This window comes from Anthonomus grandis, unplaced genomic scaffold (assembly GCF_022605725.1).
Source record: "Anthonomus grandis grandis unplaced genomic scaffold, icAntGran1.3 ctg00000184.1___fragment_3, whole genome shotgun sequence".
Lineage (NCBI taxonomy): Eukaryota > Metazoa > Arthropoda > Insecta > Coleoptera > Curculionidae > Anthonomus > Anthonomus grandis.
The window spans coordinates 52,356-79,094 of record NW_026088439.1 but is presented as its reverse complement, the minus strand read 5'-3'; the positions used below and the strand labels follow the sequence as shown (position 1 = coordinate 79,094).

Below are 26,739 nucleotides of genomic sequence, written 5' to 3'. Positions count from 1 at the left end.
AAGCGCTCGCAAGTGAAAAGCGAATTGAAACGATTTGGCTCACTTTGAGCCAAGAACCTACGGATACTACGGAAAACGTACGACTTTGCCAAAGACGCCCATAGTCTCTGAAAAGAAAATTCAATCATTCCTGGTTGGAAATGTACTCACCATGGTTAGCATACTCCCGCCAACAAAAAGGAGCTTTCTGTACACTATTTCCACCCAATCTGAGCTCCGTTAGAGGTGTTTTAGGTTCGATCATTATAAGGCCGTTTTGTAAGTTCAAAGATGTTCATGAATACTGCAGAAAACACGCAGATACTCACTTTCATAAGACGGCATTGGAAGCAGCTAAATCTTTTCTTGATAATGTGCCGAATGGAAAGTCTTGAAAAAAACAGGAAAATTATAAGTTCGATTATTTCCTGCATTGCGTTTTGCGGATCCCACGACCTAGCATTAAGGGGGGCAAGCTATGGTGATGGAATTCTGGAAGGGCTGTATAAGATGCGAATTGACGCAGGAGACACTATTTTAAAAAACCATCTTGAGCATGGAAAGAAAAATGCAAGTCATCGATCGGTTGACATCCAAAATCAGTATTTGTGGAGATGTTATTAAGGCCGATTGCATCAAAAGTGTGAAGATATCGCAAGCATATAGCATTTTAGCAGACGAAACAGCGGATATCTCTGGAAAGGAACAGCTCTCAGTTGGCATAAGATATTTTGTTGAGGAAACCAGCAACATTGAAGCAGTATTCCTCGGATTTGCTGAGCCTACAGCCTTGGACGCTAAATCGATTGCCACGGCAATAAACGAATTCCTGACGAAAGAGGATCTCGATCCAGATAAATGCGTCGGTTTGGGATTCGATGGTTGTTCCACGATGTCTGGAAAAGAAGGTGGCGTTCAGGCTATTTTGCGTAAAAAATACAAGAAAGCACTATTTTTTCATTGCTCGTCACATAAACTCAACCTGGTAATCAATGATCTGAATGCTCTGCCGAAGATCCGAAATACAGTTGGGGCCATCAGAGATATAATTACATTTTTTCGTGAAACGGTTCTAAGAAGAAAATTAGTACCCAATATTCCCAAGCTGTGCGAAACAAGGTGGAGCGAGGAATGCAAGAGCATCAGAGTTTTTAAAGAGAACTTTTGTGATATAATGGAGGCACTATTTACTATGAAGACTAACCTTGGTAGCCCGGAGCTGGTTATGGCAGGGAAAACATTGCCAATGAAAGGAGTCGAGGTCACCAATAGTGTGTCCTGGCATGACCATGTTGCCGAGGTCACCAGGGCTGCTTCCAAAAAACTCGGAGTGCTTTTCAAAACGAAAAAACTGTATACACCAGAACAGCTGCTGACTTTCTATAAGGCTCAAATACGCCCTTCCCTCGAATATTGCTCGCATGTCTGAAGCTCTGCACCCAAGCATAGTTTAAACCTGCTGGATTCTATACAGAAGAGAGCTATTCATCTTATCGACAAACCAGAATTGACAAAGAGTCTGGATAGTCTGGAGCACAGGAGAAAGGTGGCTGATCTCTGTTTATTCTACCGTTATTATCACGGTAAGTGGTCCTCTGAGCTGGCAGGCCTGATTCCACCCAGGGCTGTTCCAGCAAGAAGGACGCGCCTAGCAGTTGCGGCTCATCAACATCGAGTCCACCTGCCTACCCCAAGGACGTCGCTGTATCGGGACTCATTCATCTGGAGAACATCTTTGTGGATCGGGCTTCCACCTCTCATATTTCCCGACGCATACAACCTAGAGCGATTCAAGATAAATGCCCACAAATATCTTCGCGCAAGCACCACTCCAAGAGTGACATAGGACTTTCCTCTTGTGCTTGTGTTTACCATAAAAAAAAAAAAAAAACTAGAATCCCTGTCTCGAGATGGCAATATTGCGACAAGGAAACATGCATATCAGCTCCATGCTGCACCTTCAAAGTTTCGTTTATTTTTAGCCTTGGATTAATAGCCAAATATTCCGCTCTTTTAGAACCAACAGTAAACGTGCGGTCCATAACCAATTCCTTATTTGGACTCAATTATAAATTCCCTAGAAATAACGTTTTCTGCAGAAAACAGACCATCATTTACTTTGTCAAAACTACATCCTGCGCAAATGAAAAACATTTCTTTGGAAGAACTTGAAGAGGCTTGCGAGGAATTTAAAAAATTTTACGGTGTTACAAATACCCAAAATGAGATAGAGCTTTGCAAAAAAATATGGGAGGAAAAACCAGAATCGGTCAAAATGAGTGTTGTGGACATCCTCAAGGAAACTGATGATTTCTTTCCTGAAATTAAGAAGGCTTTACAGATCCTTGTTGCATTACCTTGTATACGACTTGTACAGTTGAAAGGTCATTTAGTAGCCTTAGGCGAATCAGAACCTGGTTGAGGAGCACTATGTCTGAAACTCACTATGATGAGTGTACACAGGCAACACATTTTTAAAAACTTGGACGATTTTGTTAACAAAGTGACTAACGAATTCGCAAAGAACCCTAGAAGATTATGTTTCAATTGATTTTCATGTAAATATTTTGTTGCCCCTCCCTAGCTTACCGGCTGGCGACGCCCTTGACCCTGTATGTACTGTTTTCTGACAGAATCATATGGTTTTTTTATCGTACCTAATGGTTCATTGTCCTGTTTACTTTGAAGAGTGAGAAAAGCTCAATTCTTGAGTGTTTGACGGTTAATTTCCATTTGGTGGTTACATACCGTAGAATAGTGCAGTTTTGCTTTTTTTTTAACTAAATATATATGGGCTAGTTATCTTTTTGTTTTCTAACTTTCATTGTATTGATTTGTATGAGTACCTAATAAATAAATCAGTAATTGCCTGGCACACATTCTAAAGAGTAATAATTCTTGATAGTTATTGTTAAAATGATTGTGTTAGTGGTAAATACATTTTAGCGGGAATATATGAAAACAGACTGGTCAGCAAAGATGACCTACAATATTACAGCACTATCCCGAGCTTAGAAGTAGCCCAGGCTGGTCTAGTGCAAACTCTAAACGCTGCTGGATCCCAACTGGTCAGCAATCTGAACGCGCATCAAACCACGTTAGTGTCACATCTGGAAGGAAGAGCAAAACAACTTGGGGAAGAAAAATAGTGTAATATATAAATAAGTTGTACAGTAAACTGTTATTTTTTCTTTTTGCCTTTTCCTTTCTTTTCCTTCTTCTCTTTTCCTGTTACTTTTTTCCCTTTGGTGACGAAAACAGGGGCAGGAGGTATCTCGTAGTTCAGATACAAAGCGAAGTTGGGCAGACACAAGTACTTTATGAGCGGTAGGTTCCTTGTGTAAATCCTACAGAAAAATTCGAGAATATCCCTCGCCTCGTTTAAAGTGAATATTTTCTTCTTGCATGGAGGAAACTGAAATAAGGTCAATTATCGATTCAATTTGGGACACTTTAGGGAGGAAAATTTACGGGCAAACTGTGGCACATCATTAAATCTTTAAAATAAATATAAACTTTCTCCGCCGATACGTCCACGCTGCTGGTAAAGTAGTTATGCGTTAAATAAAACTGTGATAATACGGAGGCGACCTTTTCAAGTTCGTACGATTGACTTTGGCAAAATTTGGTCACGTCCGATAGAAGTTGGATGAAAAAGTCTTTTGGGCGTCCCGTTGGGTAATTTTTCAAAGTCGAACCTGAAACGAGGGACTATAGGTTAATGGTAGTTTAAAGAAAAAGTTCAAATAAAAACTACATCTTAAACTCCTTAGCTTTTGAGCTACAGACTGTTGAAAGTTGTAACCCTTTTAGAACGTAATTTAGGTTAATAAAAACTAAATAAATACCGCTACATTTCTAGAATTAGAGTTGTTGTATGGTAAAATGGTAAATGGTAAAATAATGTACATGTATATATGTTTATAAAGTTTTTTTTTTTACTAATAAATTGACCATGCATAAAAATGTTTTAATTTTTTTCCCGCGGTAAAAATCGCATGTCGGACGAAAAAAGCACAAGAAATCAAATTTGCCCTAAAATGAATGGGGATTATAGAACTATAGTTTTTATTTTACGAAAAGGCAGTGTATTTTAAAAAAATATTTAGTTTTTGTTCCTGTATAGACGCCGCACACAGGCGAAAATCGGGGAAAAGCCGGCCATAAATAGTAGTAGTGCTGATATGAACCACAAGTTTTAGGGTTCATAGGATAAAGAGCCTCCTTTCTAATATTAAAAAACTCCAAGGTTAATAAAGATCTATCGAGAACACCCTTCATTTTTGTAAAAAATGAAGTTGTGGGATCCCTAGTCAAAGGTTGAAACTCATCGGTATCGAGAAAATCCACAACCCTATTCACATAATCTGTGCGTTTCATAATGACTAAGCAAGATCCTTTATCGGCCTTAGTGACAATCAAGTCATGTTGTTCAATTTTAGTTTTTAAGGATTTTAAGTGCTTACCATTATAATTAAAAGTTTTGTTTTTGTCCAATTTAGAATTTAAGAGAGAAATAATATTTGCTCTAAGGATATTTTTGTTGGTAATATCTGTAGTTTGTAAGATATGTTCAGCCTCGACGGCTAGCGTTTCTCTAATTTTTAAATCAACTTTATGCGAAAAATTAAATTTTAAGTTATGACTTAGAATATTTTCTTCATGGGCTGAAAATGAAACGTCAGATAAATTCAAAAATCTTTTGTGAAAATCAAAATATGAATTACCACCCAAGTTCTGTATTCTAAATTCAGGTAAATTACGTTGTTTTAATTGTGTCAACTTGGACGATTTAAGGTTGGAAATTTTCTTACCCAATCTTCCAAAAGTTTCAGATCCAAATGACTCCACTTCGTCCCTAAATTTTAAATCCAAAATACAAAATTCTAAAAAAGATAATACAAAAGTTAGAGTCAAATAAAGAAATTTAAGCTTAGAATTAACGGTATTTAGATTTCTGTAATGATTTTTTATTTCTTCTTTAATCCAAATAATTTGAGCTTTCTTTACCGCTGCAGTAGAAGCCCTTGTGTGTGCTTTGCATCTGATGTTTATAAATTTTGGAACTAGTTGAAATAGTAAACATTGCTGAAGAAACCAAATTTTCAGCAGTAAACTTTTCCGTGCAATTAGGTTCTTCCTGTAGGTTCGGATAAGTGTCGCCTGACTGGCATTACGTAATTCAAAATAATCATCCATCATTCCCAAAGAGACTTAAGTATATGAATAAAGGGGAAGAGAAAGTAAACTCAAAGTCCAAGTCTCATAATCAAGCGTCTATTTAAAGGTTACGCGTTTTGCCGCATTAGGGCATCATCAGACCTAAGTAAAATTAACAAAATTAAATAATATGGAGCAGAACGCTAATTAACAGAAAAGACATACCTATAATAATATATAAATACAAAAAACTGCACACTGACTCACACTAACATAAAAAAAAAATAAGTTTATACCATCGTGTATCGTTATTGACTAAAATATGAATTATAAAACGCCAAATATCACATCCAGTAAATTCTTTACATATTATTTTATAAAGAATGAAAACAAATACAATTATGAAAGAAAAAATATACAAAAAGGTTTTTCAAAAAACTTAGGGATCGAACCAGAGATCATTGGATCTAAAGTCCGAAGCATATAACTTATTGCTAAACCGGGGTAATGATGTAGCATGCGAGTAATTACGTTATATGAGACAAGATTAACATTTTCATTTTCATTTTCAATGTTTTAACATTTTCATCAGAAAATGTTAAAACTAAGATAACACGTTCATTTTAGACATTTTTTTAAATCCCCCGCGCCCCCTTTGGGTTCATTTATTGCATTACATAGGCGCTGCGTAAGTACGCATTTCCTTAAAAAAATTTCAGAATGTTATTATTTCAACAATTTTTCAGTTAAGAGTTTAAAATTCATAATACGGAAAATTTTTGAAATAAAATTCAAAATGTTGAGACTTTTGATAATATAAGTACCTGAGTTTAATAAAATTTCTTATTATAAATTACTAAATAAAGTTGTGATTTGTTTGTTTTTGTGCTATTTAATTTTATAAGTAACCTTTGCTTTGTGTGTAAAAATAAGCAATTAAAATACATGTTCAGAGTAATATATTTAAGTATGTAAAGTATATACAGAGCTTATTTAACAATAACTTTGTAATAATAGTAAAGCCTAACCTATCTTAATAATAATTAAAATCAATCAATATCTTCACTATCACTTTCATCAGCAGAAATTGTTGGATCATCAAAAAATGCCAAAACTTCTAAAGGGTACTGTTTAAGCTTTTTAGCAGATGATTTTTTCACATCAAGGATCAGAAGATATTAAGAGATTACAAATATATCTTCCATGTTTTGTTTTCTTGAAAACTTCCGTGCATGAAATTCTCTGAATCTTTTAATATCTTTATTTCTTGATTCCTGGGTTTCTTCGCCAAGTTGCCCAATTGGAACCAAAAAATATGATATTATATCAGAACTGTGCATTAAGATTTTATGCACGGAAGTTGGCATATTGTACCACGGATACAATTCTACAAATTTTCTGGCCGTATCATGACAGTAATCCTTAAAACTATCGATTTTAATATGAAAACCACTAGAAATTGTTAATAAAATTACTCTGAATCTAAATATCAAATCTTGATTAATGCCTGTAATTTCCGAAGCTTTAGCAGCATTCTCAAAAAAACGGCGAGCAGTGTTGCCGTCATTAGTACTTCCAAAACCAGGTTTTGGTCGGTCAACCAATAGTCCCCCATTTCTTTAAAAAATAAGTCTTGGATTCGTTTTTTGGCATTTGCAAGTTTTTCTTTGTTTTCCTGGCCTCGCGCTTGTCATTGCTTAAATTCCATCTTATAAGATAGATGCAGCAAATACTCAAAAAAACGAATCCAAGCATGTAAAGATGACAAACCAAATTGAAACCTAGATTCGTCAGCAATTTTCTGTTTTAAAACCTTATCGATATTGTTAAAATATTTGGATGTTAGATTACACAAATAGCATCTCTGAGGTGAAGTATTTTCAGTAACAGCATTACACAATTTGCCATCTATCATTGTAAAATATAAAATGTGTTTTAAAAATACATTGTTTCCTTGAATATCAAGCTTTGTTGGTTGCAAATCTAAAATTTGTTGGTCAAAATATTGCTTTTCTCTCACTGATAACTCTGTTGTTTCATGCCTAAACTGGACTCTAAGAGGTCTACAGAATCGTGTGGAGGAAGTTCTGGGATTTTCCCAGATTACAAACTTATCTTTTGATTTCGGATCACCGTTAATGAGCTGAATTGGTACCATTGATGTTAAAAAGATATTAGCATCTGAAATATTGGACTCTGCAAACTGCTGTTTGTATTGACTCATCCCAGAACTCCCGTCACACCCCCATTTGCAAATTAAATTTAAATTATTATATTTTTCTTGGTTTAAAGAATTTAAAACTTCTTTTAGGGACTCAAATAACCTTAAAGATGTATGATCCAGCAAACTTTGAAGAGGCACTTCAGCAACATCCTCAGAAATGTTTAGGTTTTCTGGGTAGCACCTTTTTTTTTGCGGCAGTTATTGACTCATAATTAGGATAAAGAGTTGACCTATGGCTTTTGCCGAATTTCTTATAAGATTGTATTGAAATTTTGTCAATTTAGCCTCTACAAAAAGCGATAAGGCTTCGTCCGCTGAAAATGGTATTTCACATTCTTTTTCAAGAGATTTTTTATATTTCGATGCACAGGTTGGTGATGTGAATGCAACATTTTTTAACACATCTGCTTCATCCAGTTTACCTTCGGACCTAAACTTCATTTGAGCAGCAAATGTTAGTTCTTCAGGGCTTCGATCTGCTCGCATATGTTCAGTTCTTATTCTTTTTGATCGGTCACTTAAATCTAAAAATCCAGTGAATGGCCTCCCTCTACTCGATAGAGTTGTATCCTGCATTTCGGCTGGTTGAGCTTCATTCATTGCAGAAGAAAATTCCAACTCAATATTTAAGCAATCTCGATTTTTATTTTCAAATGCAGTTTTATTTCTTGATGCTGATGACCAATTTGTGTCATATTTCTCGATGAATTTATATATGACTTTTGAAGACTCTTCTGACAAGCGTTCAACTCGCATGGTAGAGGTCACTTTTTCTACCAAATAACGGCACTGCTCCATTCTTTTCTTGGACTGACAAATTCCTAACCAACTGACAAGTTGGCTTCTTTTAAACCAAGCAGATTTTGTTGCTGTCCCTGAAATAATAAGTAATTTTGTTAATTATTTTTCATAAGATTTTGCCATTTAAAATTGGTTGCCATATTGAATTTTAAACCCATATGGCAATTTTTTTATTTCTATATTAAATTTTCTATTAAATGATGTTTTATTTTATAAAAATTAATTTATTCTTCAAGTTAGTAGCAGAAAATTATTTCTTGCGTTTTGGACCTACAATAGCATTTTATACGAATTTGGACCCGGACTACAAATCTTTAAAAATATTTTTTCGTCAAGATCCCAAATTATCAACTTAAGATTGGATCTTACAAAGGACTTATTAAGCAATAATTTAAACTCGGGAAATTACGCGAAATCATACTTTTAGTTTAGCAAAAGATCAGAAATTTAATTTTTTTAAAAAAATTAACTGTTAACTTTTCAAAAAATCAGTAATAAAAAAAAGTAAAGAAATATTTTTAATTAATAGATATAATTTTTAATATTCTACTTATCACTAGCAATAGGCTCCATTGCTGCTTTACAAAATTTTCACCCACACTTTGCCGAAAAACTAAATTTAAATTACTACTTTTTACAGGCGCTTTTGAATCACAATGAAATAGTCTCCACGAACATCAACTTTCAACTAAAATATTTCTGCAAGTGACAAGACGAAAAACAAAAGGGTAATAGATAACTAGATAACAGAATTATACTCAGAATAGGCCTTAATTGGGAAGTTGGTATTTCCGATTTATGGCCGGCTTTTCCCCGAATTTCGCCTGTGTGCGCCGCTGGTTAAACTTTAAAACAATATCCTGCATCAAAAAGGATCAGCATCTTATTCTGTAACACTAACACCCTGTAGAAGTTTTCCACATTTGTAAACATTCTTCCTTATGATGGAATAATTATATATGGATATATATATATATGGAATAATATATATGGATGGATAATTTATATCATGGGGGCATTTACCAATATACTCGAAAATTTCCTTTTGATCGGTCAGTTTGAGCAACGTTTCCACTTTCTCGGCGTCCAGATACTCCCACTGGGACAACTTGGCCTCTTTTTTCTGCACCGGAGGCACATTGAAAGCGGATATTTTATGTTTCTCAGTCCCATCGTCTAGCTTTAAAGGATAATCCTCAATTTTCGGCACATAACTAGTCGGCAAGGTGGATATTTGATAAAAAAGCGCGTCCCTTTTCGTGACCATGACTGTTGCGGCAGGTGCTTTTTTGACATTTTTCATTTTTCAAATTTATGAGCAACTATTGTCATCCTCAATACAAAATTTGTTGTCCATTTTCTCCCTTAAATGTGTTTGGCGCCAAATATTCAAACGCATCGACCGGAAGGGGAAGAAGGAACCTGATTGGCGGGAAAGTTAAGATGTCGGGCTGCGTGCGCCAAACGTCATCGAATCGATCGCACATTTCCAAAATGGTGGAGGTTGTGGACGACGTTATCATGGATTGCCAGGAAAACGATGAAATTCTACTTAAAAGTGCCGACGAGTAAGTAAATTTTTATTGCATTTAAAAGCGGACATTCTGAGCTTTAATTCGATGTGCCATTTGTATATATTTACACTCTTAAAAGTCACCCTGAACCCTCATCCTTTGTTTCCCCATTTTTGTTGTTGGGTTAATGCACTTCCTACTATTATTGTTATACATACGTTTCCTGTACGTTCATTTTACGAGGTAATGGATGAAATAAATTAAATGCATTGTCGTTTCACGATAAATGCGTTATCTTGAGGTTCTCCCAGGGATTTCTGCTTTAAAGGTGATGTTTATTTTTAGCAAAATATTCAGAGGTCTATATCACCTATTACAACCCACATAATAATCATGTGTGATTGCTACATAAATCTAAATTTGTTTGCATTTGCATGTTGCAATTACCTGAACATTGAATGATATATTATGTTGCAAAAAAAAAAAAAATTTCATAAGAAGTGTCCCAAGTTGATTGTTGAAAATCATTGCCCTATTTTGCTAAACTTTGATTAAGATACAGATTGAAGGTGTACTCGGTTCGTTGTTCTCTGAAAGACCCCATGGCTCTAGGAAGTTGCATTCAACCTGTGATTTGTGTGGGAAGGTGATTTATGAGTTATCGAGAGCCTTTGATTGTATTTAGCATTATATTCTTCTAAAAAAATTAAATGACTACTGCAAAAGTCTTCATTTAGTTTGGTTCTATCTGACTCACCACAGTCAATTTGTGTTGTTTGAAAGGTGTGTTTGCCAGCAACAGGCTCTATTCTAGGGCCTGTTTTATTTTTGTTGTACATCACAGAATTCAAATTGTTTATTAACGGACTGGTCAGTACTATAAAGAAAAAACAGCTAACCATTTACAATTATTATACTTAACAGCAACAGCATCTAAGAATGTTAAAATTGAGATCACGACTACCTCTCTGCTCTTAAAGAATTTCAATCAATTAATCAATCAATCAATTTATTAATGCCAATATACAAAATAGTATTCACACACATCACAATATGTCTTAAATAAAGTGCGATATATTAGTAGGTACTCAATATCACAGATAGAATGTGAAGCTTAAAAACTCTTCAGTTGAATAGAAGGTTCATTAGAGACTAGAATTTGTTTGATTTTATTCTTAAAATGTTCCAAATCTAAATCCACATAGTCGATAGGAATAGGATTTATTATATAACTTAATAGCTAGAAATCCGGGACCACTCTGACACCTTGTTGAGCGTTGGTAAATTGGAACTAGCCTATTTGTGTTTCTAGTACCATAGTTGTGTACATCACCATGTACTTTATACCAATCCCTATTCTTGTGTACCCATAAAAGAATTTCCAATATATATACGGAAGGTAGGGTAAGTATTTCCTTCATAGAGAAAACAGATCTACAATCCTCCCTGCAACTCAGCCTACCCAAAATTCTGATTGCCCTTTTTTGTAGTGAAAACAACCTTTTTGTTTGTGACCCCACGCTAGAATAGCATATGTGGCTATGGGATGGAAGGTGCCAAAATAGGCTGTTCTTATGCCAGCCTTCTATATCCAGCTAGGCGACGAAGGGCATATATAGATGTTTTTAGCCTTCCGGCAACAATATTAATGTGGGAATGCCAGTGAAGTAGAGGATCCAATAAAACTCCCAGAAACTTAATAGAAAAATCCTTTGATATGTCAGCTGGTCTCAGAGTAAAAATAACTTTGTTGGTCTTGTCTGCATTGAGATGCAATTGGTTCATGTTAAACCATTCCTGAATTCCCCCCTCTGCAATACTCTCAATTTGCTCTCCACGGTCTCAAGAGTATCTTCGGCACATGCCACTGTTCAGTTAGTGGTAGGTCATTTATATAGATCAAAAAGAGGATAGGCCCCAAAACAGATCTATGGTTATCCCACTTTTTGCTGATGACACCCCACCAACACTTACCATCTGACCTCTATTGGCCAGATAGGAAGCGAGAAGTTTAACACTGTTGGGACTTAGTCCATATTTAGAAAGTTTTTGCAACAATAGTCGAATGCCTTGCTCAGATCGCAGAACAAGACACTGCCACATTGCAAGTTATTAAAAGCATTTAACAAGTAATCAACTAAGTCTAAAATGGCCATAGTGGTACTTCCTGAAACCAAACTGGCTGGACGTGAAAAGATTGTTACCCTCAAAAAGTTTCACAAGTTGAGCAGCAATACATTTTTCAAAGATTTTTGAGATTATGGGCAGCAAGGAGATAGGACGGTATATAGTTCTCGGGCCTATCAGGATCACCCTTTTTAAAAATAGGTATTACCTTGGCTGATCCGAGCACACCTGGAAAAGTGTGCTCCCTGAAGCATCTGTTTATTAGTTTTGTTACTGGAGCTATGATAATGTTTTTAACAGACTTAATTAATTTAGCCCATAGATGTCTTGACTAGTCTTATTTTTTAAGCCATCAATAATCTCTCTTACTTCTATGAATGATACAGGAGAGAAAGAGAACACATTCTCCGGCATACCCAGAACAGAGAGACTTAGCGACAGTGGAATGTCTCTAACAGTATCATGGGCAATACGTGACAAGAAATTATTGAAATCGTCAGCCGTTAAAGTACTTTCATGAGATTTTTTCGTTTTTGACGTACCTACACTACTATTAACAACTTACCATACGGCCTTAGTTGGATTAGAAGCTGATGAGATGAATTTATCATTGGCTTTTATTTTTGCCCCCTGTATAGCAGCTCTATAAACTTTTTGAAAGTCCTTAAACTCCCCCTCAAAATTTCTGTTTTTGCACTGTCGAGTCACTTCACTCGGCAGCTGTAGATGATCCCGCATGGCTTTTAGGTTATTGTCAGGCCAAGTTATTGTATTTCTCTGATCGGTCCTCACCCTATATGTTTTCAGGGGAAAAGATTGAGTATATGCTTTTTCTAGAGAAAATAGAAATATTTTGAAACAGTCATTGACAGCTATACTCTCCTCTGTCACAAAATTCCAGTTATATGAGGAAACCAGTTTAAAGAAAGAGAACATATCTCCTTGGGTCACAGGCCTACATACCTTATGGTGGTGCACCAATAATACTCTCAACGATCACTTCAAGCTCCTGTCCAAGATGATCTGATATCCCAATATGGAACACACTGGATTTAAAGGAATCAGTACTGAAATTTATAAAAAAGTTGTCCAGACAAGCTCCAGCCTTTGTTTGGTCTGTTATAGTTTGTTGAAAACCATAGCTCCCCATGATGTCAGAAAGGTCAAGGAAATTCTGCTGATCAGTATTGAAGTGGACATCTCCTACAAAAAAATTTTTTTTATGTATACCAATTTTATTTATAATTGATTCAATTGAATTTAGGAATTGTTGGAAATTTCCTGATGGAGACCTATATATTGCTAAAACATATACATTTAAGTCCTAAAAATGTTGCACAACATTCAAAACATTTTTCTACACAAAACATTTTTACATTTATTATTTATTTACTCTCTCTAGTGTTTGATCAAGCAGTGATTAGGGAAAAATTATAACTGTAAGGCACAGAAATAACTTTACAGTTTTTAATATTTTATTTTAGATCATTTATTTCAAGCCAGAGAGTAAAACAATTTAGGTTCCTCTGCAATTCTTGAGAATCCGCTAAGCTATAAATTTATTTGTATAGTTTTAAGTTTCAGGCACTCTCACGACTTAATTTTTTTAATGATATTGATTCACATCCATAAATGTTAATTGTGTCGAACAATTCCTTACTAAAATCCTTGCTGACTGAGTCAACTTCGACAGTTTTTACCAAATCTTACTAAATTTGTCACTGTAGATCTTCCCTTTACAAATCCATGTTGGGCCACTGAAAAAATATTTTCAAAGTGACGTGTTGTTTTGTTTGAGATCACTATTTTTGCTAACAAAGATGCTTTACTAGTAGGCCTATGCAATTTAATATATCACATTGGTAAACTGATTTAAATATTGGCGTTATCTATAATATTTTCCATATAGTTGGATAAGTGCCGAATGACAGTGAAAAATTAAATAAATAGCAGATTATTTCAGAGAGAAGAAATTTGGTGTTTTTTAAGAAATAAAACTTTTAATCCATCCAAGACCATTATTCAACTTATCTAATAATTGTTTAAATATATCCATAAATGAAAAATTTAAAGTGAGTAATTCTGTTGCATATGGAAAGTGTTGAAGTGTGAGCAAACAATTCAAGAATATGTGTTTGTATCACCATAAAGAAAGAAAGCTCTTTGGCAACTCATTTTCCTTTTTGCAATTAACATATCTTGAAAATTCTTTGCTAGATTTTATATTACTTTCTTAATATATAAATATAAGTACTATGATTTGCCTGTGTCATTATTTTACATATTAATCTAATTTTAGAAAAAGCCTGATAATCATTATAAATATGCTAGTTGAGGTAAACCTGTAAAACTACAATTTATTTCTTCCTAACTTAAGAATGGCAGAACTGAAAAAAGAGAACGGAAACCAACTATTCAAAGTCAAACAGTACAGATCGGCTCTTCCATTTTACACTGAGGCCATCAACCTCTGCCCGGACACTCCAGCTTATTATGGCAACAGGGCCGCCTGCTATATGATGCTCAATAAGTATCGGGAGGCTTTAGACGATGCCCGCAAAAGTGTACAGCTAGATCCGAAGTTTCTGAAAGGGTACTACTATAGGATTTAATACCGATTTTGGTACATAACGTTATCTTAAAACCATATTTTTAGATATACGAGGATCGCCAAATGTGCGATCAACTTGGGTGATTTGGTGACCGCAGAGTCCGCAGTAAAAACGGCCGAACAGCTGCAAACCGGATCGGCCACAAACGAGCTAAAATCGATACAAAAGATAAAACAATTCGAAGAGGACGGCGCCAAGGCGTTTGAGGGCAAAGATTTTCGGAAAGTGGTTTATTGTATGGACAGGTGCTTGGACGAGGCGCCCACTTGCGAAAAATACAAACTGATGAAGGCCGAATGTTTGGCGTATTTGGGCAGGTAATCACCATTTTAACTTGTTATCCTTGTAAAGATATTTTGTGTATCCTTTCCTATTTGTATGGATTTTGTGTTTCTCAACTTTTAACGTCTACTGAAATAATGGTTTATTTATATATAAAATACTATTTAAAAAGCAGCCTTTGGAAGTGTAGTGAAATTTTTCTATTATAACAGAGAATGTGAGGCAGTTTATTTATTGTTTTAGATACCAGGAATCTCAGGAGATCGCCAACGACATTTTACACGTAAATAAGGGAAGTGCCGATGCAATTTATGTCAGGGGGTTGTGCTTGTACTATGAAGATAACATCGACAAAGCGTTCAGTCATTTTCAACAGGTATTTTCATAAAAGTGGCTTAATCGATAAACGGTTTTTTTATAATTGAGGCGGTTAGATGCAAAGGGGTGTAAGTACACATTTATGCATTTTGAGAAAAACTTGTTCAAAGTTTAAGCTCTGTAAAAAACTCACGGCGATTTAAATAGAATTAACCTATTTTTTTTTTAACTTTCTAATGTATGTAAAGATTATTTGCATATATTTTAATGCATTTAAGTTGGTAAATTGATGAATACAGGGCTTAAAGTAAAGGTGTGTATCACTTACACCCCTTTGCATCTAAGAGTGGAATTTTCTTTTTATTTAACACTTTATTTTTGAATATTACTTACATTATAATCTGCTTTATTTCTTTATCTATGATTGCTAAAATGAATGCAAGCCATTTTGTAAAGGGGGATCGTAAATTATTATAAAATAGTAAAATAACAGACTGATGAAATCGAAAGTTTATTGACAAAAAGTTAATGAATACAAAACTAAACATTTTTAAAAGTTTTAATGTAGATCACAACACTCGCTCCTTCTATTCATCATTGGATTCCCATTCAGCTGAAACATTTTCAGAATTTTCTGCAACTGTGTATCTTTGGCTAGTGGTGGCCTCGCTTCTTTCTTCTCCATTTTCGTTTGTTGCTGAGGCTACAGTTTTTTTCGCGGTTCCATGGTGTTTTAGTGATGAATAAAAGTTATGGTTTATAGGGGGAATAAACTGAAGGCGTTGCTGAAGGTTCTCATATTTTGCGGTTTTTATAGATGGTGGCTCAGGATGCAACAACTTAAGCTCAAATTGGATATTTGGACGACCCTTTTTCTGGTTTCTAAGGTCAAAATACTCCTCAAAATCCATGTCCTCATTCAAACTGTTTTTGTATTGAAGTATGTGGGGTTTATCTTTTTCCAGTCGCAACCACTGAATACTACGTATTCCTGGAATACTGTTTTTTATCCCTTTTTTTATTTCTTCAACTGACACAAAATCTTCATTTCTCATTCGTACAAGAGTGAACTTTTGACTTGCTTGAGCTACTACTTTGTTCCAATCATCGGGGACAAAAATATATTGTTTTTTTTTCTTTGACTTTTCGATTAGTCCAAAATCTTGGTCGCACTCCATATAGGAGTGACCAGAAACTAAAAATTTATGGTCAACTCTACAAACTGACGTTGTCTGAACAATATGTCTTCAGAATTTTATGATGTTGTGATTTTTATTTTGACCCCCTGCATTATCGCTAAATGCGATGATATGTTCTATTGAATTAGGAAGTTGCTGCAGAACATATTTCAATAGACATGATCCAATTTCTTGGGATCCCTTAGACGCTTCACCCTCGTGCCACATAAACATTGATGCCTGATCATTTGCAAGATTATGTACCGCAAAATTGTAAGTCCACAGTTGCCAGAGATAGTACACCTTACTACAGGTTAATACAGGCGTAGGGAGAGTCTTTTCAAGATCAAAACATATTGCATTTACAGTATTAGGATTATCGTTAGCAAGTTTCTTAGCATCATTTTTAGCTGATCTAGCCTTTTCAGCTTTTCGTAAGTGAATCTCTTTCTGAACTTTACTATCATTCACAACCTCAGGATTAATGTCATTACTGATTTTATTTTCAAGTGTATCGCATATTGTACATGTATCAGTATAGGGCCGTTTGAAACCCAGATTAAATTTCGTTGTAAAAATATATCTATAGAAGCTCTCTTTAACAGGGTTTTGAACGTTATTGTCCCGGCAATACTGCAAATAAAGGGTATACATTTTGTGAATGCTTAGTTAAATACTTCGTATTTGGATTTTTTACACGTGAATAATGGCTCGAGTACCTTGGAAATGATCCAATGTGGCCCATTATTACTGCAATATCGTTGTCCGGAATCTTATTTGCTGTAGTATGTTTACCACGTTGGTCGATTGGTGCTACCCCTGTGGGCTTTCTCTTTTTTAAAACGTTATCGTATCGTTTCTGACTTATATTTAGAGTTTTTAACAAAAAGAGTTCACACACTCTTTTTCCCTTTAATAATATATTAACGCTCACTTGTTTACGTGGCTCAACAGTTACTTTTTTAGGTGCATACCATGCGGTAAGGAATGCCGTTTGTAGATTCCATGACTCCAAGTTCCAATAGTCATCAAAGATTTGTTGGCTATCTTTTTTTTTCTGCAGATAGATGTCTCCACTGGAAAAGTATTCACATATATCCCTTTGCCGCCTCAATTAAATCCGGGCCTATTTAGGAGGAAATTTTGATTTTTTTAGTGGGTTTTATCACTCCAGTGTGAACTGGAATTTAATAATAATAAATCTTTTATTGACTCATACAAAACACAATAGGTAACCGATCCATATGGCAGTTTTTAACAACTACCAAATTATTATAATAATAATAGAATTATTAATTACAACAACCATAATATAATATTCAATATTTATTTCCCTTATAGAGCTCCACAACATGCTGACTGATCTGTTCCATAAATGGATCACATCTGAGTATTTTGTATTTTTTGTAGCTTAAATTGATTATATTCCATAAAACATACAGTGTCTAAATAATTGGGAATTGCGAGGATTAGTGATTCTTTTTTTTCTTTCATTTGAAATGTAACTTTAAGTCTTGATCCATGTATAGTCTAGACCCATGTCTATGTTTATATGAAAGTTATTAGTTTATATAAGATATCTGAAGAATAAGATAAGCTTCAGTTTTTTGTGGATTAATTATTAGTAAGGAATTATGTTCTGCCTAGTGAGAAATGACTATTAAGCTATCATTGATTTTTTTTCCAATTTTAATAATTAATAATCTATAATAAACCAAATAAATCTGAATATCATTAGCATACTTATATGATATAAGGACTCTTTATAATACTTCTCATCAGCAGTTAAAAAAAATGATATTGGTATGGATAATCCTTAAATATCATAAAGAGTGATGAGTCTTTGACTTTTTGTTATCGATTTACAGGATTTTATTGTATTTATCTCAAATTTAAAAGTAACATTCGACGTGTACGTGAAATTAAAACAGGGCAAAGAGTCGTCAATTAGCGTGGGTTTTTTTCTTGCTTCATTTAATTCCTTTCAGGAAATTTAATTATTTCAATGAAATTATGAAGACTGTAAAGAGAAGGCCGATTTCATTATACTCCTTCAGGTTTTTCCCTTTTAATTTATATATGGCCTAAAAGTTTCCAATAAATATAAATGAGTAATGTAATCGTTTTAGGTGCTCAGATTGGCTCCGGACCACTCTAAAGCGATGGAACAATACAAGCGAGCCAAACAGTTAAAAAAGAAAAAAGAGGAGGGAAACGAGGCCTTTAAATTCTGCAAATTTGCTGACGCGGTTAAACTGTACACCGAAGCCCTAGAAATCGACCCCTTGAACAAAAAGACCAACGCCAAACTATACTTTAACAGGTAGCACCGATTGATTGAAACCTTTTATAAAAATCGCAAAAAACAGTTTTACTACTAACCAAAACTTTTCATTTTATTCTCGACACGTGTTTCGCTAAGGATGTTTTAAGAGCATTTTCAGGAGAAAATTTAAACTGAACTTAACCTATTTACAAGTGTTCTTATACAGGGTGTTACAGAATAAGTGGTAAGTTAATCCTTAAGGGTGTTAATTACTTAGGTGATTTTAAGAAGAAAAGCTCACTTTTGAGTTACAAGGTTTCACCATAACTTTAATAATTTTCCAGATATGCTTATGCAATTTGGCACACACCCTTTGACTATCAACAGCCATTTGTTGATGTGGAAGATTTTTTTTTTGTTTAACCAGTGGGGTCCGTAGGAACGTAGAGTAAATTTTTTTGAAAAACATTAGATCCATACATTATTTTACCAAAGAAAAATAGGTGAACAAAAATGATTAGCTGTTGAAAGTGGTCACCACAACACTTTAGTATTATTTAGTTATTTAACACTCTGTTTAGGACATTTCAAACAGCTTTATTTGAACTTTTCTTCTTAAAAATGTTCGCGCGACCGTAAAGTTAAAGTTTCTTATACGTCTTGCTATTTAAAAAAACGGAAAAGTTGGTGAATATTTTGGTGAAGCCCTTGAAGCGTTTGTGGCTCTGGTAATGCAGAACAAGTAACAACTGATAATATATTCCGATTTTTATTAACGAACGGCTTGCCGGTTTTTCATAACCTACAACAATATATCAGTCTCAAATCCCCGGCTCAATGAAGCTTTCTAACCAATCATACAATACGCTTGACAGCATTGTGTCCGCTTTTGGAGATTATTTTCACACGAACTCACTTCCCAGCGATCATCCTGTCGTCTCTGAACCTCCCTTAACTCGCATAGACGTCGTCGCGCTCGCGGCTACCGACATTATAATGGCGAGCAAGTGTCTTAAAAGCAAAATGACCTCTGGCCCAGATCTAATTGCTAGTTTTTTAGCTAAGGACTGCTCTGTTGCTCTTACAGACCCTCTGCTCCACATTTTTAATCAGATCCTTAACACAGGTATTTTTCCCAATATCTGGAAGCAAGCCAAAGTTTGCCAAAACTAAGTATACCAGCGTCTTATTTGGGTCACCTAGATTACGGAAACACCGGGTTATAACAGGATCCGAGCAAAACTAAGGGAATGAGAGCACTTTGAAAATCGTGAAAAAGTCCTTTTCGACGTCCGTTTTTGAGGCCAAAAATGGGCATCAAAAATGCCATATCTCGGCTATTAGAAGAGCTACGACCTTGCGGATGGTCTCGTTGGATTCAGAATGACGAAACTAAGACAAAACCGTTGGAATTTTCCCGATAGCTCCCATAGAAGCCGAGATATCGACCTTCAAAGTTTGGGTTTTTTTTATTTTTCGGGTATACCCCCCCGTATCGAATTTTTTCACCAAAAATTGATTTTTTTCGAAATCAAACTAAGTATACCAGCGTCTTATTTGGGTCACCTAGATTACGAAAACACCGGGTTATAACAGGATCCGAGCAGAACTAAGGGAATGAGAGCACTTTGAAAACCGTGAAAAAGTCGTTTTCGACGTCAGTTTTTTGAGGCCAAAAATGGGCATCAAAAATGCCATATCTCGGCTATTAGAAGAGCTACGACCTTGCGGATGGTCTCGTTGGATTCAGAATGACAAAACTAAGACAAAACCGTTGGAATTTTCCCGATAGCTCCCATAGAAGCCGAGATATCGACCTTCAAAGTTTGGGTTTTTTTATTTTTCGGGTATACCCCCCCGTATCGATTTTTTTCACCAAAAATTGATTTTTTTCGAAATCAAACTAAGTATACCAGCGTCTTATTTGGGTCACCTAGATTACGAAAACACCGGGTTATAACAGGATCCGAGCAGAACTAAGGGAATGAGAGCACTTTGAAAATCGTGAAAAAGTCGTTTTCGACGTCCGTTTTTGAGGCCAAAAATGGGCATCAAAAATGCCATATCTCGGCTAATAGAAGAGCTACGACCTTGCGGATGGTCTCGTTGGATTCAGAACGACGAAACTAAGACAAAACCGTTGGAATTTTCCCGATAGCTCCCATAGAAGCCGAGATATCGACCTTCAAAGTTTGGGTTTTTTCATTTTTCGGGTATACCCCCCCGTATCGAATTTTTTCACCAAAAATTGATTTTTTTCGAAATTAAACTAAATATACCAGCGTCTTATTTGGGTCACCTAGATTACGAAAACACCGGGTTATAACAGGATCCGAGCAGAACTAAGGGAATGAGAGCACTTTGAAAATCCTGATAAAGTCCTTTTCGACGTCCGTTTTTGAGGCAAAAAATGGGCATCAAAAATGCCATATCTCAGCTATTAGAAGAGCTACGACCTTGAGGATGGTCTCGTTGCAATCGGCATATTATTCTGTAACACCTTGTATCTAATAGAGAAATGCAATGAACTATATGGAATTAGACCTTTATCTCTATTAAGAATGGTTCTTTTAATTCATGAATATTGCTAAACTTTCGTATGCATCTAATTGTTATTAACTGGTTTAAGTAATTTTAAGTTGTCTATCGCTACAAAATGGCCAGTGATTAAAACATGTTCAGCCAAACTTGACTTTTCAACCCTTTTCATATTTTACATGAGCCACATTGATCTTCTTCCTATATTTCATTGTTTCTTAATTTTAGATAGGTAGATAGATAACATATTTTATTGTTTAAGAATTAAAACATATATATAACAGTAATTAACAAAGCCTGAAAGACATACTTACAATTTTAACTCACAAGATTAGTAACATTTAACAATGACAGAAATGTTTGAAAACTAAAAAACAATGATTTTTAAAAAACCAAAATTACACAACATGCATTCGACAATAACCATAGAATAAACTGGAATGCTTCCTCACTATTTGATTTTAATAATACATGGATCCCTTTGCTAAATATTTTCTATCATTAAATTACTACATAAGGATCACTCCTCTTTAATTTTAAAAGAAGTAACCTTTGAATTTTTTGTTATCTTTTAAAACAGTTTGTCAAGGTATTAATCGACCGTGAAATTATAAAAAACGTATTTTAACTATTATCGGATTAAGAAAGAATTTCTGAGGAGGAGAGATTGAAAGAAAAGATTAGCTTATTTTTTTTTGATATTTTTAATTTAACTTTATTTACCTTGGTAGTAGATATAACTACCGAAAACTTCAGCTCCTGGGTAAGTATATGAAAAAATCCATTACACCTCAAGTAAATTATTGTATTTAAAACTTAAATTAAATATAATGAAAGGTACCGTTAAAGATTAAAGTTCATATTTCCTTTTAATACGTAAATAAGTTATTTTCTTCTTTTTTTCAATCTGTAAGCGTGGAGATAGTATTTTCTAAATTGACTTTACTCTAAATGACCTAAGTAACTCTTTATCTCTTGAGTTTCCTAAAAGATGTCTTAAATTCCCTGAACTTTGATAGACTGTTCTAGGGTTTTTAACCCTAATAGTAAAACTGTTTCGTGTATCATACCATAGGACCACTTTACTTTATTAAAAGTGCGATTTAATTTAGAGCCACAGCCTTGTCGAGATTAGTGAAGATCAAGGAAGCGATCGCCGACTGCAGCGCCGCCCTAAACTTGGACGAATTCTACTTGAAAGCGCTACTGAGACGTGCCAAATGCTACTCGGACATCGGGGAGCACGAGGAGGCCGTGAAGGATTACGAGAAAGTTTTCAAATTGGACAAGAGCCGGGAGAATAAACGTTTGTTGCAGGAGGCCAAGTTGGCGCTGAAAAGGAGCAAGAGGAAGGACTATTATAAGATATTGGGCATCGAGAGGAACGCCAACGAGGACGAGATTAAGAAGGCGTACAGGAAACGGGCGCTGATCCATCATCCGGATCGGCACGCGAACGCGACCGATTTAGAGAAGAAGGAACAAGAGAAGAAGTTTAAGGAGCTCGGAGAGGCTTATGGGATTCTATCGGATCCGAAGAAGAAGGCGCGTTACGATAACGGCCAGGATATGGACGATTTTGACGGAGGAATGTCCGGTAAGTTATTAGGGTTTTAATGGAAATCAAATGACTTTCTAATGCTTGTCAGTTTTTACAAAAAACTTAAAAGTAATGAAGAAATTTCTCCCTTATTTGTTGCGTCAAAGCAGAATGACAACAGGCGTTATATTGAAGTTATATCTATCACCTAGAAATCACTGTAGAGATGGGTCGTATTCGTATAAATTCAAGGAGCAATCAGATAAAAACCGATAAATCCATTTAAAACAATTTTGAGATATTCGCGAAAAACTGATGGTGCTAAATCCGAACTGTTTTTTTGGTAATTTAAATTTGTTTTGGGTAGGTGCTATAATAAACATTTTATAATAGAAAATTTTATGTTTTTCAGTTTATTTATAAAAAAGTTATTGCAATTTAAAAAATGGATTTATCGGTTTTTGCTTGAATGAAACAGATTTGTCTACTTTTGCTTGCCCAGTACTAACCAAAATGAGTCTAATCAAACGTAGAATTTTTATATTATCTTCTAAAAATTATTAAAAAAAAAGAAACACATTGCGCAGTCAAACATATTTAATGAAAATGTTTTTTACCTAAAAGTTTTTCCGTAATTTTAGAAAATGTTAAATAAACAAAAATAAATGCTATTACCCTGATAATGTTTAACAAAGAAAAATAAATGATACCCTAATACAGTCCTTTTAAATTTAACAACAAACTTTAAATCAGCATTCCGGCGTCATCCTCTAGACAGTCACAATGAAATTCTCCATTATCATTTTCTTTAGCATTGATTTCGTTGGGCTCGCATAATAAGTTTAGGTACCAGGTCAGGTCTGCTTCTTCTTTCCATGCAGCACCAAACTGTTGTTCCATTAAATGAATTAAATTTTTTTTCTTTTTGTCAGGAAATGGACGACCCTGCGGAAGCTCATTTAAATTAAATGGATCTGTCTTTCACGCTTTTAATAAAAGTTGAGGAGTTTCATTTAAAAACACTACTTTGTAATTTTGATGGCATTGAACTTTTACAATATTCTGTGCCTTTTTTTTGGTTTTCTGTAAGTGTATCCTTTTAAAGTCGGAAATGCCTGTAACTTTTTTCAAACTTCCCTGCAGCTCTTTAATATTATACAACTTCCAATCAATTCCTAGTTGTTTTACACTACCAAACTGGGAATATATCTCACAATATTCTTCTTTTTTCACCACTGTCGTATTTTTTCGCAGATTTTTTTTCCACGCGGCCAAAGACCCTATCGGCTGGAAGGAAACTGTGACCTTTGACAGGAAATGTCATCCATATTTCTTTAAGTCCCGGGAGGGATTTAACTTTCAGCCAATAGCAAAGGGCATGAACGATGTGGGAATTCTTATTCTGCCCCCCACATCCGTCGCAGAATAATCTTAATACCTCAATATTCTCAAGGTTTAGAGTATCTAGGTGTGTCAAAAGTGCAGAACCAATTTCAACTGGACCTCGTCCAGCCTGATCTTCTGTCTAGATATAGAACGTAGGATCCTTAGAAGCTATTCCAACGCAGCAAAATACATAATAGTTATGTTAATGTGAGTAGAAGGCGTCCGAAATGGGGGTCCGTGGTAAAGGTGCACCTGCTGCATATCGAAGCAAAGGCTAAGAGAATTTTCTGGGTTTTCTTTAGCCAATTGGTAAAAAGCATTTGCTCTTTTCTTATGAATACGGCGTTCAATCATAAGGTCAGACTTTTTCTTAGAGTCCTTTTCTTTTCTGATATTATGTTTAAGGCATACACAAAGGGAACAGACATCTGCAGCAGGCGAAGAAAATCCGATGTTAAATTCTCTAGAGAAGATTCTAGCAAACATGGATAAACTTGATTAGTACACTTCGTCATGTTTTGAGTTGTATATCTTATGTAGTTTTGCAATACTTAAATTGGATGATAAATAAATCCTTTGGGATTTCTTTCTGCTGTAATGACTTTCGGTCCCCTTTAGGTTACCGATAAATTCGCTTATTTTGGTTTTCTTCTCTTCTGATTTTTGCGACACTTTATCACCACCGCGTTTTTCTTTGGGTACTTCTCCCTGGTGGATAACTTTTGCGACAGTGTTAATTCGGTCTTTTGTAACACTTAGGCTCGATGTAAACATTTTTTGGAACACTCTGACTACTTTTTGTTCTCTAGTTTTTAAATAATACGCAATATTAAGCAGACGATTTTTTGGTACATCTTTCTTAGGACGCTTTCTTGTTGCACAAGAAACAGCAAGCATATGACAAAGTTTAACGTTTTGCACCGATTTGTCCGGAATATCATAAAAATTTTTGTGAATTAATTTAATATCAATTAACTTAACACTGTTGCACTTAAAACTTGGCGTATTATGATTGCGTGGCCTTTTAAACCTTAGTAATTCCGGATCTTTATCTATGTACTTTTAGCATTTCTGTAATCTTCTTTTTATCGGCGTTTTTGCAACCTTTATGCGGCTATTTATATTGCCTAACAGAAAACAAAACATGTACATGCATGTGTTAAATAATATTTAACAGATTTTTACCTTCCTTGACAGTTATATCCATCTCCCTTTCCCCATCTCCCTTATTTTTTTCAGGAAGCTGCCAAATTTAACTAGTAAACTACTAAAACTAACTACCAAACCTAACAACCACCCAAGTAAATACTTTATTAAACAAGTTTCTTGTAGTAATTTCTTGTTTATTCCAAGCAACCAAAATTGGATTTCTCAATTGCCTCAAAGTAATTTCTTATTTATTCCAGGCATTTGAGATCTTTTTGGGTATTTTTTTCAAACTTGTCTTTTTCAATTGCTCGGAAGTAAATTCTCAAATTATTCCAGGCAATTGAATCATATTGAAAATATGACTCATTTTCTACTGCAGGAACCATACTCACTTTACTAGAAATAAAGATCATTTTGATAAGCCAATTTATGTGGAATACATTCCACATAAAGTAAAATAAATGTCGCCTAAGTGCTCTATTAAATCGTATCTTTTGGAGGAGAAAAGAGATAATTTAAAATTGTTTTTTGAGTATTTTGATGTATTGGTATTGCTTATGCTTTGGTGGTTTAGAAAAACTCCTTATAATTTAAATGATTTTTTTATTTTTGTTGTTCGATCAAAGTTCGTCTGCCTTGCATATTATATATTTTCTCTATCTATAGAAATTAACATTTTATTACCTTGTTTTTACTTGATCCTCAGTTGTTCTTCTTTTCTCCCCTTCTTGCACACTTTCTGCCGTTATTTTTTGTGCTTCGTCAGAATTATATTTAATTTGATTTATATGTTAACTTGGTTATAATATTTTATACAGCCAGGTTTCTTTATACACGGTTGTATTCAAACGACTCTTGTGGATCGGTCATGTAATCGCGGAATGATTCTTATTTGTCATCTTTTTCACATTATTACGGTGTTGTAACTATAACTCTGCATTTCAAGGGCGAATAAAAGGAGATTCGAATTTGAATTGAGGTTATTAAAATTCGAAAGCATTTATTTGTCATATAATACTACAAGAAATACTATAACATTTTAAAATAGAAAATATTGCAATATTCCAGGCAATTGATTTTGAATCATTTCTCATTTTCTCCAAGCAGTGAAAATGTAACTTCTCAACAGGCTGGAATTAATTTCTTATTTATGCTAAGGAATTGTGGTCATTCCTCATTTCTTTTAGGATAAATAAGTCTGTTTGACCTTAAATTTGGTCCTTTTAAGCAAAAACTAAAACATACATTATAATTTATGCTATCTCCTTGACTTGAATTCCTTTAATAACATGAAGAATAATGAATTTCAATTAATTTATCTTTTTCAGATATCGATCCAACCCAGGTCTTCCAGTCGTTCTTTAGCGCCGGGGGCGGAGGCGGCGGCGGCGCCCACGGGCAAGAATTCAACTTTGGCGGATTCCCCGGTGGATTTTCCTTCCAGTTCGGTTAAATTCGCAAAAAAAAAACACGCACGTTTCTCGTTCTGTACATTCCTCTTCATACTTTTTCGCGTTAAAAACGTTTAAACATTTATACGCCTTTCATGAGTGCGCACCTTTTCAGTTTCTTTTTTGTATATAGCTTCCTCTAGTTTTTTTTTTTTAATTTCAGATTAATCCATGTATCTGTAATGACTATTAAAGTATTTATGGTTTAGCTGTA

General features: G+C 34.7%; 3 protein-coding genes and 1 long non-coding RNA gene across 4 annotated transcripts in view; 2 read left to right on the top strand and 2 right to left on the bottom strand.

Annotated features, from left to right (window-relative positions):
- Positions 1-3,170, top strand: part of LOC126749515 (39S ribosomal protein L10, mitochondrial-like) — a 5,708-nt gene extending 2,538 nt beyond the window's left edge. Inside the window, exon 3 of the mRNA XM_050459213.1 lies at positions 2,926-3,170. Within this exon, the coding sequence (XP_050315170.1) occupies positions 2,926-3,128 (203 nt within the window). The 3' untranslated portion in view covers positions 3,129-3,170. The remainder of the gene's footprint in view (positions 1-2,925) is intronic.
- Positions 3,124-9,484, bottom strand: LOC126749516 (uncharacterized). The gene is made up of 3 exons (XM_050459214.1): positions 9,188-9,484; positions 3,451-3,677; positions 3,124-3,394 (listed from the first exon to the last, which is right to left on the bottom strand). The coding sequence occupies exons 1-3, from the start codon at positions 9,465-9,467 to the stop codon at positions 3,161-3,163; spliced, it is 741 nt and encodes a 246-aa protein (XP_050315171.1). The 5' UTR covers positions 9,468-9,484; the 3' UTR covers positions 3,124-3,160.
- LOC126749514 (dnaJ homolog subfamily C member 7-like) lies at positions 9,477-26,739 on the top strand. The gene is made up of 7 exons (XM_050459212.1): positions 9,477-9,732; positions 14,183-14,398; positions 14,462-14,734; positions 14,943-15,075; positions 18,325-18,518; positions 22,112-22,596; positions 26,403-26,739. The coding sequence occupies exons 1-7, from the start codon at positions 9,479-9,481 to the stop codon at positions 26,525-26,527; spliced, it is 1,680 nt and encodes a 559-aa protein (XP_050315169.1). The 5' UTR covers positions 9,477-9,478; the 3' UTR covers positions 26,528-26,739.
- Positions 19,653-20,792, bottom strand: LOC126749517 (uncharacterized). Its single transcript, XR_007665093.1, has 3 exons — positions 20,645-20,792; positions 20,186-20,278; positions 19,653-19,817 (listed from the first exon to the last, which is right to left on the bottom strand). It is a non-coding gene; the product is annotated as an uncharacterized LOC126749517 (long non-coding RNA).